Consider the following 11,912-nt stretch of genomic DNA (forward strand, 5'->3'; position numbering starts at 1 on the left):
ACAGTTTAACAGTCGAACTCCTGATCCTCAGTCGTTAGGTCCCTTAACAACCCCCCTCCAAAGCATACCTCCACATACAGCTAAGTACTCTGCAGTTCTGCTCCTACATCCAATCTTTGAATGAGACTCGAGTGTCTGCGATCAAATTGCACTTCATGTTTGTGTCATTGAGCCAGTTCCCCTTTACCTTCCCTCCACTTCTACGAAGAAGTTGGAGTGTTTGGACGGTCCAAAACAGTCTCATGACACCATCCCAAGAGGCATAGTGAAGTCATTGCCGTTCAAGCAAGCTATCAGAACTACAAGCCCTCACCCCCATCAGCTTCTCCAAGAAACAGAAACTTACCCTCTACTTTGCACCCCCCTCCCCCCCCCAAGTTAGGGTTAGGTTTCCTGAGGTTGCATCAGCGCAAGCCATGCTACTTAAATAGAGCAAGACAGATAGAGTTAAATAAGTATGAAACACTGAGTTGGATCAGTGATGTACATGAAACAGTTTCACTGGGTTGTATCAGTGATGAAGATGAAATGTGATAGGGATGAAATGTGATGTAGGTGAAACATGATATAAGTGAGATGCAATATACATGAAACACTGATGTAGTTGAAACACATCAAGTGATGGGATCAGTTGTAATAGTACAGGGTCAACGACAAATAGTTAGGAAAAGAAAAAAAGAACCTCCCCTGGGACTGTAACACTTATATATGTCCTGGTACCACATGATTGAATGGCAACCATCTGAGCTTTATGAAATATTTACCACATGATATAACTTGAAATTTGTATAGCTGATTATAGACAATATTATCTAGAGTAGAGAAATGTGCATGCTGTTCTGCCCATGAGGATGTTTGGCCAATGCATCTGATGAGTTGGAGGCCAAGCAGAGGCAATATGACCATGATAGTGCCATATCAGACACATGGTCTGTGCATGCAACTATGCAGTATAAAGACTACATTAAAGCATCAAGAATCCTCACCACTCTGGCCTTTTAGCTTAGATCAAGTGTAGTATCTATTCTTTATAGGTAAATCACCATTATAGAGGCACCACCTCCATTCTTGGTTATCTTATTTTTGCCACCCTTTGTTGGTGAGCTCTGCATACAACTCAACAACATGATGATCTTGCCATTGCAGTATTGGCTTGTGTTGTCAGGGGATCTTGCTATTTCTTTTTGTTCTTCTTTCTCAGTTGTCAGTTAGCAAGCTGAGGGAGATTGACAAATGGGATAGGCTTTGATATGTTCCACTATATGTGTTCATGCAATCTGCAGGAATACTTTTATGTGTCTGGAACTATAATAATTTATGAAGTATAAAAACATGTACTGGGATGTGAGGAAGTATATGCAGTGATGTGGAATGGTGGCATTAAGCCTTGCAGAGATCAAGGTTGAAATACTTTCCAAGATGTGGCTCACTGTCATAAGGATTAATATTCTGCAGCCAACCATTCACTGTCTGATGCAAGCTGAAAAAGTATTAGACACATTCTGAACTATCAGAGCACAGGACCAATCTTACTAATCCAAGTTGTTCTGGCAGCGACAACAAGCACTATGTGCTGCAGCAGTGGCTTGACTCTAGTCGAGTCGCGAACATTCAGCCTGCGCGACCTCCTGATATCGACGACAAAGTCATTACTCACGAAAGTCAGACCCTTCGGCCAGCCATTGTAGTTTCCTAGTGTTAGCAGGAAACTACCGCCATTGCGCTTCAGAGTCGTGCTGAGATACTTGGCGCCCATGCGAATGTTATACGCCTTTTCAATCGCACGCTAAGAAGTCCACCCCCAGCTGACTTTGGACGTGGTCCAGTATGAAGAACGTACCGGATCTCTGCAATTCCCATTTGGCGCGCCACCACATTTATCGTGCGTCAGCTGCATAAGGCCTTGCTCGCCACCACCTCCAATAGTCACTGGATTACAGGAGCTCTCTTGCATTGCAATTGCCGCGATCAGGATAGGAGGAACTAATCATTGATTCCGTTAGCGGAAAGAGAAACGTGCGTCTTTCGCTAATCATCTAGCTTACGGCCGAACTCAGTGGCGTACCGCTCGAATAGCGTGAGGTACGCTCTACATGCCTTGAACGGGCTCCTGGCATCCTGTAGGGCTTCTGTCAAATTTTTAGCGATGAGATCCACCACCCGGACAAAAGGCGGTCGCCAGCCACTGTCTTCGACCCCGCAGTTGAGCCAGTCTATGCTCCCATTAGGACCGCTGGTTGCAGTAACGTTCCCTAGCCAAATAGCGGTCTGTTTATCAGCGGAGCCACGGTAGACATAGATGAGTCTCACATGTAGCTCCAGTGGGACCACATGATGACTTCACGTCGATCAGACCTGACACTGTCTTGATGCTAGCAGCGGCCAGGTTACTTTCTGTGGACAAAATACTTGAAGGCAAATTCTCGACCTACACAACAGTTAATTTGGAATGCTGCGCTTCTCACAAACTGCGCACCTTGAACCTCGCATCGGCCTGAGCGCATCGGCCGTGGTTCGACTTTGCGCGGCGGTTTAGTCGAAGGTATTTTCCTTGCGCCCGGATGATCTCGCCATTGGTTTGACGATCAGAAGCGTGCACGCAACTAGCGGCAGCAGTGAAGAGAATTAAAAGAGCGGATATATGCATTACTAGGTCTATAAGTTAAGTTACTGTGGTGAAGGATGATGGTAAGTTCGGAAGTTCCTAGACGCGCGGGCGACGGCGAGCGACGGGCTGTCATAGATCAATCAGCTGCCTCTTTCGCTTTGTTAATAACGTCCCCTGGGCTGCGCGGCGGCATGCTCAGCAATATATTTAACTTGAGTATATTCTGAGAAGAAAAAAACTCGCAGAGTGCGACCGAGCATCGCAGCGAAGTATCACCGATTTTGAAGATGGGCGCAGCTCTGTCAGAGCCGGAGCCAAACATCTAAACTTACTTCATTCCCTCAATGTCCTACCGTCAACCAGTAAAATAGGCAGCGAATTTACACGCTCAGCGCTGTCATATCAGTTTAAACTGGGCCGTCCAAGGATCGAGAGGATCAAAATTGACAATATGACTGATAGAGTTCCACAGTCAGAACTATGTAATACAATCAAGAAAATTCAAATTCAAATTGAAGCTAGCGCTCGCAATGTCAGTCTTTATGGTCATAGTCTTCCCCTCCTCTGACGCCCTCGGAAAACTGTTCTCTGGTTCAGCTTTCCCCGGTTGATCGCCAGGGTGGGGGGTCAATGGGGAGGCGGCATCAGAACACACCCAGTCGTCATCCGAGAACCAACTTTCGACGTTCGCAAGATCTGCTTCTTCCGGAGAGCAGCCCTGAAACTGGGTCAGGAATGATATCAACTCGACTCAACATCATTTGGACGATGGAAATATCACCTGCAACTCCTGTAATTTCGGGGGCTCTTGTTCACGTAGGCACCCCGAGGGAGTCGTAGGCATAACTCCGGTCCCGTCGTCCATTAAGATCGGTGTATCCAAAGCTTTGACAAGGAAAGACCCTAAATTAGCGAGTGGCGAGTTCTGCAGGAGCGCCAAGGAGCCAATGCTGATAGACACATTCGTCGTTGTGGGATCGTCTGGGGGAACGTGTGGCACATTTTGAGACAGCTGCCATTCGTATTCGCGAGGCGAGAGGGGAGGACTAGGCTGAATATTGACACTCTCATCGCGATGTTGGTTCTCGTCGATGGGCGAAGGGTCGGGTGGTTGGGGTACAGTCTCAGCGATCGGAAAAGATACGACAGCCAAATTTGAATGGCGCGAAGGGGACTCTCGAGAGGTGGGACGAGAGGAGCGAGCAGCAAATTGAGTAGACACACGATAGGAGTTCGTATAATGAGAAGAATGATAAGGCAGATCCATGAATGTAAATCGATGCAAGTGCTGCGTACGCAGGATCTTCTCCGACTTCTCCTGGCAGAAATCGGAGTCAAAGTTGGCAGCCATTCTACGTTTCAGCCGACGTCTTCTGAGTTGAACCGCTAAGATAAAGGCACAGATCAAAAGAATCGTGGACAAGATGACGGCGAAAGAGACTGAATAAACAAATGCAGGAGAATCGTCTGTAGACGAGCTGTTGCCCGAGTTTTGGTCTGCAGGTATGTCGCCAGTATGGGGTAAGGTCGCTCGCGCAAGCTCAGCGTGCCCAGTGGACCGAATATCCAGTATAGCAGAGGCAGCAGATGTGAGAGTGATGGCAAGAACCTGGATGTACGCTATGAGAGGAAAATGACCGACCTTGCGAGCCATCATACGTGGTGCAAACGGCGGGGAATCAGTGTGTTTGTGCTACGGAACGGGCTCTCGCGCCTCCGGGCTGCGATCGTCTGGCTGACACGGAATGAGGAATTTCTTGCGGCTGGCAGTAAACATTCGGCGGATAAATTCACGCACTGCAACATGACCGTCGGTCGGCTTTCAAATTAGAGATTTACAACTGCCCTGGCGGCGCTGGCTCGAGGCCTCTATGGTCAGAACACGCGCATAAGCGGCCGCCAGTCGGGTCGTCGCCATTCGGGTACAGTGATGCCATGACAATTACGTCGGCAAAAGAGGGGACGGTTTCTCGTGCTGGCAGCCAGTGCACAACTGAGAAAATTTTTCATGAATCCAAAGAGTTATCAGAGGGAGTCACTAGCCGGGCAAACGTAGTTGGCAACTGTAACGGTTGCCCTGCAAGTCGCTACGCAGCAGTACGTAGTTGTCAAGTGCTGGACTTATATGGCGTTCGCCAGCACTAGAACTTAAAGAAAACAATGGGAGTGATCACATGACCAGACAGCTTATAAGTATATTTATTATGCGGTTAAATGCTGTTTATAAGTAGCAAAGTAAGCCAATAGGTCTAGCTTCCGCAAATGTAAGGTATCTCTTGGCTTGACTTGTTCGGCCATCTCGCTTCGCGCTCTGCACATCGTTAGTCGTATCCTTCGCACCATTCCACTCGTTTTATTGCTTTTACGACCACTGAACGACAAGTACTATATGGCGGAACCTGTATTTGACGAACATCCGCTTGAGGAATACTTCAGACGTGGGTGACATCACATTCACCGCCTACATGGATTGATTGCTCTGCAGAATCCGGCGAAAACACACAAATTATACCAGGTGGTTCTACCGAGTTCTCAGCCGAAGAGGAATTACCCTCGGGATGTGTTCGATTGCCCTCGTTCCTATTGCGAGCTGTAGAGGTCTACTAATTGTTGCCACAGCCCCATATCTCTGCTAACCATATTCTCTTCAGTTCGTCCATCATATATATCCTTCGAGACCCTCTCCCGAAAACGAGTTCGCTGAACGCTTCAAATACGACGTCATCTCGTCGTCCTTACTGTCCACCTCGATAGCAGCCCCACCTAGCGCAAGCCGTCGCACTTTCTTGCCAGAGCTTCCCGGTAAACTCGATGACGAAGGGGACGACTCAACATCCGCCACCGTCAAGAGCAATCGTCGAGCCTTAACGCCACCCTTCTTCACCGAGCTTCAATGGCCTGTCTTGCTCATTTCGTTGGCCGTGTTTGCACTCGCAGCAGAGTTCTATTTCTTCGCTATCTTCTTCATAGGTGGCGCCACATATGGCTGGCATTCAGTCAAGGCGCACGGTGCAAAGGCAAATACGATGTCAGCAGTGAGTACTACTATGGATATGTTGAACTTGGCCATCATAATTCGGGTTCTCGTAGATGCTGCTTGGTCTGAACGAGCTAATATCTGCCGGCAACGTCTGGGATTCTGCAGTGAACGAGGCAGTGTCAATCATTGAGAAGGAAGAACGCAGGTACAGTGGTTTCCTCGTGCCTATCCGCAACTCTAAATATGCACCACGATAGTATCTTCTACGGGCCCAGCAACGCTCACTCGCCATCCTCTGGTCTTCGTGTAACTCTCCAGTCTTCGTCGCACACGACCCAAGTCCAGTGTGACAATGTCCGACAGCTGCTCTCCGCACTAACGGATCCTTCGCAAGTTACCCAGCTTTCCGAAATGTATGCCCCAGCCTCTCCTGTGCAGCCAGCATTCTCCATCCTTGACCATCCGCGACCTGTTTCCGATCCAATTGGGAGGCATCGAGCTGTGTCTCCACTCATGAACAAAAGGGCAACTTGGAACGGGTCTTACGCTGCTCTGGCACTTGCAGGCAGTCCGACGGCTCGCTTGAAAAAACGCAGGAGTGGGGTAATGGGGCTGCTGAACCCAACAGCGGAAAGGATATATGCGAGCATGAGCGCGCCTGTAAGCCCTCATGCACCAGTGTCTCTACAGGACGTGCAGGAAGAGGAGGATAGCGAATCATCATCGGAGTCACATCTACCTCAAGGGGAGTTTTTTGGAGCTGCGGCGCTGGATTTGCGGAGAAAACGGCGAGTGGCAGGCCTCGAAGCTATAAGTATTCCTCCTCCAAGCTATTCTCCACGACCAAATCGCGGCAGCGGTTCCATGGCTTTCAATCCCGTATTACCGTCAATCTTGTCGTCGTCACGATTCACTTCGGTACATACGACTCGACATCCTCTTTCGTTGTCAGGTCTGCAGATGGCATTGCACGGCGCCCTCTCGGCGAAGCGCTACGCATGCTCACACTTACTGGCCTTGCGATTTGATGAGGACGAGGATCACTCATATTGGGAGGACGTGCGGTCTGTAATGGCGCTCCTCACGAGCACGTTTGAGGACGCGTCGGCAAGGCTGATGGAGGCCCTTGACGATGCAGAGAAGAAGCGAGTTAAGGACCAAAGGCCGAGTCCTGAACGTTCCGACGGCTCACCGGTGCGTCCAGCGCGGAGTATGGCTGAGATGATCTCGTTTGCTCCCATGCCGAGTCACCTTACGCGTTTTGCGGCACACGTCGACGCAATTTCGTCCGCTCTGAGCGATGCGAGGGAGCATCTCGAGGAGTGTGTTGCCTCATTGCGCAGTCAAAGAACACTAGGAGACGACACTTCTGGGGACATATTGTCCGTCCCCTCACCGCAGGGGCATCCAGCGTTCCAAGCATACGACCGTCTCAGAAAGGAGCTTGGCTATGCCCTTCGCGAATGCGAACGCGGGCGTGAGCGTTTGCTCGACATCGTTTCCCCAAAGGTGGCTGGTAGAGAAGGCGCGGACGCCGATCTTGACGAAGACGATACACCTGGGCTCGGACATGATGACGGCAGCGACGCATCTGATAAATTGGGCCCTACATCTCCTGCGCTTCCCGGGCGAGCAATTCCGGAAGAACAGGCCCGACTCGAAGCAGCACCCCGCCGCTACGACGACGATTTCGATGATGCTACTGCGCACCTCCTGCTGACGGCGACGTCAAAGCACCTCCCACCGCCGGGTGTCGAGCAGGTATTTGAAGCTGACACTGGAGGCGTGGCGCTGTTCACTCGTGAGCGGTCAACGCTATCGCGAGAAGAGCGCATCAAGCTTTCCAAGGCACGCAGAGAACAGAGTCAGTCCGGGTCGATGTCGCTGTCCGAACCTTCACAGCGGCCACTCAACGCCAGCTGGGCACCTGGAGGAGAGGTGGTGCAGGAGCTGAAAGATGTGATCTGGAAGGTCAGTGAGCGGCGAAGAAAAATGGCAGAGCTGTCTGAGTCCGAGCAACTTGGCATGGCAGCTGATACCCCACGGACGGATGATTCGCCTGGTCTTGACGTGCATGTTGAGGATTCATGACGACATCTACTTTGCTTGGTTCTCAATGCTTATGGTTAGTTTATAGCTACTATGTAATGGGTGCGCGTGCTAGCGGCCCCCTGCGGATCTAACTGTATCTTGGTTTTGAATATCTCGTAATGCTATCGCTAACTCTGCAGTTTCCGAGATGCGTGCTCGTGTGTGCCCTAGCTCATCTATGCATGGTCGCTGCACTTATACGCAGTACGCGTTAAGATCACATGACCGAGATGTCGCATGCACGAAACTGGAACCACTTACGGTGTCACCGTATCACCGTTCGACTCTCACTGTCAGCAACTCATTCTTGCTCCCATGCACTCGTCTTTATGGGCCGTAAGTTTGAAGCAAAAACGACACATATTCTGTGGTGCTTGATGATTTCAGCCCTACTCCCAGTAGAAAATTAGGTATGGCGGTCAAAGCGGGAGGACCTGTACTTGAAATTAGCCAGTCGGACCGAGAAGTCGTCGACGCCCGCACTGATGAACACTTACTGATGAACAGTTTGTTCTCCCTAGACATGCCCATGAGAGCGTACCGCCCTTCCATCTCCCATCTATCTGTCCTAAGGACGTCGTCCTTGATATGAGGATGTAGAGTCAACGACAGGAGAACCACTGCAACATCGGGGCATATAACCAACGCATGCTTGACACATGCACGTACACGATGTCTCCACGCGTCCTAACACTCAGTGGTAATCGGTGAGTACACCTAATAAGTCCCATCATAGTCAACATCTAAATTTGAAACCCTGTTGACTTGACCGTCCTTCTAGCAGCTAAAGTAGATATTGGCCTGATCCCCATCTTGTACCCATCATCATGATTTGATCGCCCAGTCCCCGACTCGCCAGGAACATTGGACTGATAGGGACCTCATCACGAAGCGCGCGCATCTACCCAGTTTCTCCCACTCTCAGTACTCTACTGCCTTAAGGGTACTGTGTCGCTCTAGCCAACACTTGGGCCGCTCTAGTCATGCTTCGAAAAACGCTCCGGATGAAGGACTTCGCTTATTCGACCCGGCGTGTTCTGTACGTTCTACTGTCCTCGTGCCAGGGTTCCAGAACACTGGTCAGAGCCAATGGCAAGCTTATTTTGCCTGCGCTCACCATCGCGGCAGCGTCGGACAGTCCACGGCCTGAGTGCTAACATTGTGCGCAAGCAGTGAGCGCACTGGAATGGCTGTAGCAATATCACCCGGCAGGACGACTACTGGGATTTTATCGGACACGAATACCATTTCCCCCTGGCGTAATCGCTGTTCAAACAGCGTCATTCGTGTCCGCATTCACAGACATGTCAACTTTTGTATATGTGAGAGACTGGTCGTGAGACGTACGCGGGTCATTCCGAGTCTGTCTCCTACGATCTATTCAACACTCCGGCATCTCACGTCGGGGGCGCCCAAAACGATGTACTGGCAGCCACTTTCCATTTTTCAGCGGGGCCGCGTTGAGTCAACGTTCGATCTCAATGATGGTAGGTGCTTCGCGTACGTTGTACCTCCCGAAGTTCATACAAATATACTCGTCAATACAATAGGTTTGGGCACAACAGCTCCCGCTGTGCTCAGATGATGGCATGTCCGCACGACGATAAGCAGAACCGAACACGTCCCTCAAAGTCACATACATTATCTTTTATCTCTCCCGGTGAAGACACAGCGCAACAGCGTGATTACCGTCGCATGAGTTGCCAATATCTGGGACCCAATATCGGCAGCTACGCACGTAATGCAGCACATTATGGGGATCTACCTCCGCTGTGAGGCCCGTAAAAATGTAGGATTAGAATGAAGTGCGCCTGCATCTCTACTTTAGCCGGTATCACGATGCCGTGCATCCGCCTGATCACTGCGTATCATATCATACTTATCACATTTTACCTCTGCGCGCGCAGGATATTCTCGCCGGCATACACTCCGTCTCCACAGTACCGGTGCGCTTATAGCTTCGTGGCGCTCCCAGGCTGAGCTCTGATCAGAGATCACGTTTAGCTGGACGGGTACTGCGATAGGCTGGCCACTGTGATACAGCAGCTTCGATACACACGACATGGTCGTGTCCGACCCGACCGAGGCCCGACGGACCGACGTCGAGGCGCACGAGACTGGCTCGCCGGCATCCACGCTCCATGTCTGGCGAGGTATTTTTGCGGAGGAGAGGCTTGCAGACTTCTCTTCGTTAGCCGAAGCACAGTGGTCCGTACGGACCTCGAGGCTCGCAGCCAGCTGGGGCTTATCGCAGGGTCAATGTCTGCAGCTCGCATACTCCACCGCGCGGTCCCCAACTAGTGCGTCTGCCCACGTCGCACGACGCCAAGTTCGACGCTGGCGGAAGTGGCGCGTTCGCCGCCATGGGACTCAGTGCTCCACATGCATATCAACTCCATATATACCCGCACCCAACACACCAGTACGCATGTGCCACGATTGCGGCACACTGGTTATCGGTTATCTCCCCGCGAGCGGTCGCTCTGCTCAGGAGGGGAGACTCTGCATCACCCAGATCAATGCATCATCCGGGCCTCGACTCACGCGATCAGCTTCCGCTCGGCAGGCGGCATGTCCAGTCACGCGTCACGACCTCTTCCGAAACAGGAAATGGCTCCATGCTCTTGCGGGCGTCTACACGGGCGCCTATCCATTTAGAGGCAAAAATGGCCACAACTCGTGCTAACGCATACGTCACACAATCACAACATGAACTGGTGGTCGAAGCGATCTAGTACGATGCGGATTGATCACTAAGTAGAGACGCCTCCCGCGAGAGCCCCCGGGAGCTCGACGAGGCTGATGCGGTTGCAGGTCAGGCTCGCTTGCACGGGGACTGGCCTCATCGGCGGCGGTCTCAATCAAGGCAAGTCTCACTACAATATGAAGCAATGGGCTCGATCTAACTTTGCCGGATTTTCATTTCATTCATGCCATCGCCATATTGATCAGTGGGCCAATGAATTCGCAGGAGGGTCAGAAATGTGATGACGACATGATTTTCGGAGCAAATATATCGGACATTGCAGCAGGCGCTGGCGACATCCGTGCCCTGCGTCTAGGCCGCACCCCACGCGCATGCCCTCAGCCCGGAGGAGCACGAGGCCACCAGTGCAATCTGCACGGTGTAGCGGGAGCGATCGGTGCATCACGAACGTGTCTGGCTCCACGGACCTGCCCAGGACACCAGCCGAGCCTATGATTAAATCGTGGTCTGCACGGCCAGGCCTGCACGGTGTCCGTGAATTTTGCAACGCCTTTGTGGCGCGGGATCACGATGGATCGTGGATTCGGGATCGCGCACGGTGCAGGCGAGCCGCGGGGGCACCCTGTGCGTGTACGCCGCGCGTTCTCGTGACAGGGCGAGCGATACGAGGAATCAGGATGCCTGGCGTGCGCATCAGCGGCAGCTGCATGGCTGGGAGCGTACGCGTGCCTGGCGAAGCGCAGAAGGCGTGCGCGGCGCGTGTGCATTGCGGAACGCTGGCCGTGGGGTAGGCTGCGAGGGTACGCGCGGGGAGGGAGAAAGTTCACACTGGGCTTAGCGGAGATTCCCACACCGCCCGATGGAGGTGTCGGTGTGCTGAGGGTGTGGGCGACAATGTGAGAGCGCATGGCGCGGGAACGAGCGGTTCGGTGCAGCGGAAGTATGAACGCACTTGCAGTTAGCTTAATACTGTGCTCGGGGACAACACGGGCGTGCATCACCGGAGCGAAGTCTAATGGTAATATTGAGTATAGTGGGCGAGCATATCAGCTTCTGGTGATGAACCAACCAATCGGGCGGGCGATCAGTGCGGGCAGTGCGAGCACAGGCAAGATGGCCTTGTTGGTTGTTCTAGATACAGACAACTAGGGCAAAGTTGCGACAAGAGGAGTGATGTAGTGGTTTGTTGGAATGGAGTGCATCAGCGACGTCAAGGGCTATCAGCGGGAGGAAATGGGTCCGGTAAGGCGTCAAACGGACCAGTTTCGCAAACGAGAGACGCGTAACAACCACAGGAAAGGGCGTCTGGGCCACGGCAGGAGTATGAAGAGGAGGAGGAGGAGGAGGAGGAAGAGGAAGAGGAGAGGAGAGGGGACACTAGAGGAGGGACAAACTGTACAAAGTTGGTTTGTGGTCGAGCGTGGTGGCGGAGAACACGTGACTGCAAGCGATAGAGGGAGCGCGCTGGATGCGGCAGGACCCTCAAATCGAGATTTATTGGGAAAACCGCGCAAGAGGTCGCCGCA

The 11,912-nt window shown here is 52.0% G+C and overlaps 3 protein-coding genes across 3 annotated transcripts; 2 read left to right on the forward strand and 1 right to left on the reverse strand.

The window, feature by feature from the left end:
- Positions 1-1,380: 1,380 nt before the first annotated feature.
- Positions 1,381-4,262, reverse strand: FIBRA_08645 (uncharacterized protein; the record flags this gene model as incomplete). Its single annotated transcript, XM_012330279.1, has 8 exons — positions 1,381-1,466; positions 1,534-1,786; positions 1,841-1,983; positions 2,046-2,252; positions 2,311-2,428; positions 2,477-2,655; positions 3,287-3,332; positions 3,390-4,262. 8 exons carry the CDS (start codon positions 4,260-4,262, stop codon positions 1,381-1,383), a joined length of 1,905 nt encoding a protein of 634 aa, XP_012185669.1.
- A 735-nt stretch (positions 4,263-4,997) lies between these two features.
- Positions 4,998-7,679, forward strand: FIBRA_08646 (uncharacterized protein; the record flags this gene model as incomplete). The annotated part of the gene is made up of 5 exons (XM_012330280.1): positions 4,998-5,046; positions 5,094-5,206; positions 5,260-5,643; positions 5,699-5,793; positions 5,846-7,679. The coding sequence occupies 5 exons, from the start codon at positions 4,998-5,000 to the stop codon at positions 7,677-7,679; spliced, it is 2,475 nt and encodes an 824-aa protein (XP_012185670.1).
- Positions 7,680-9,741: 2,062 nt separating this feature from the next.
- FIBRA_08647 (uncharacterized protein) lies at positions 9,742-10,414 on the forward strand (the record flags this gene model as incomplete). Its single annotated transcript, XM_012330281.1, has 2 exons — positions 9,742-9,887; positions 9,949-10,414. 2 exons carry the CDS (start codon positions 9,742-9,744, stop codon positions 10,412-10,414), a joined length of 612 nt encoding a protein of 203 aa, XP_012185671.1.
- Between the last annotated feature and the right edge of the window lie 1,498 nt (positions 10,415-11,912).

Source organism: Fibroporia radiculosa (genome assembly GCF_000313525.1).
Source record: "Fibroporia radiculosa TFFH 294 genomic supercontigs, scaffold1353, whole genome shotgun sequence".
Classification (NCBI taxonomy): domain Eukaryota; kingdom Fungi; phylum Basidiomycota; class Agaricomycetes; order Polyporales; family Fibroporiaceae; genus Fibroporia; species Fibroporia radiculosa.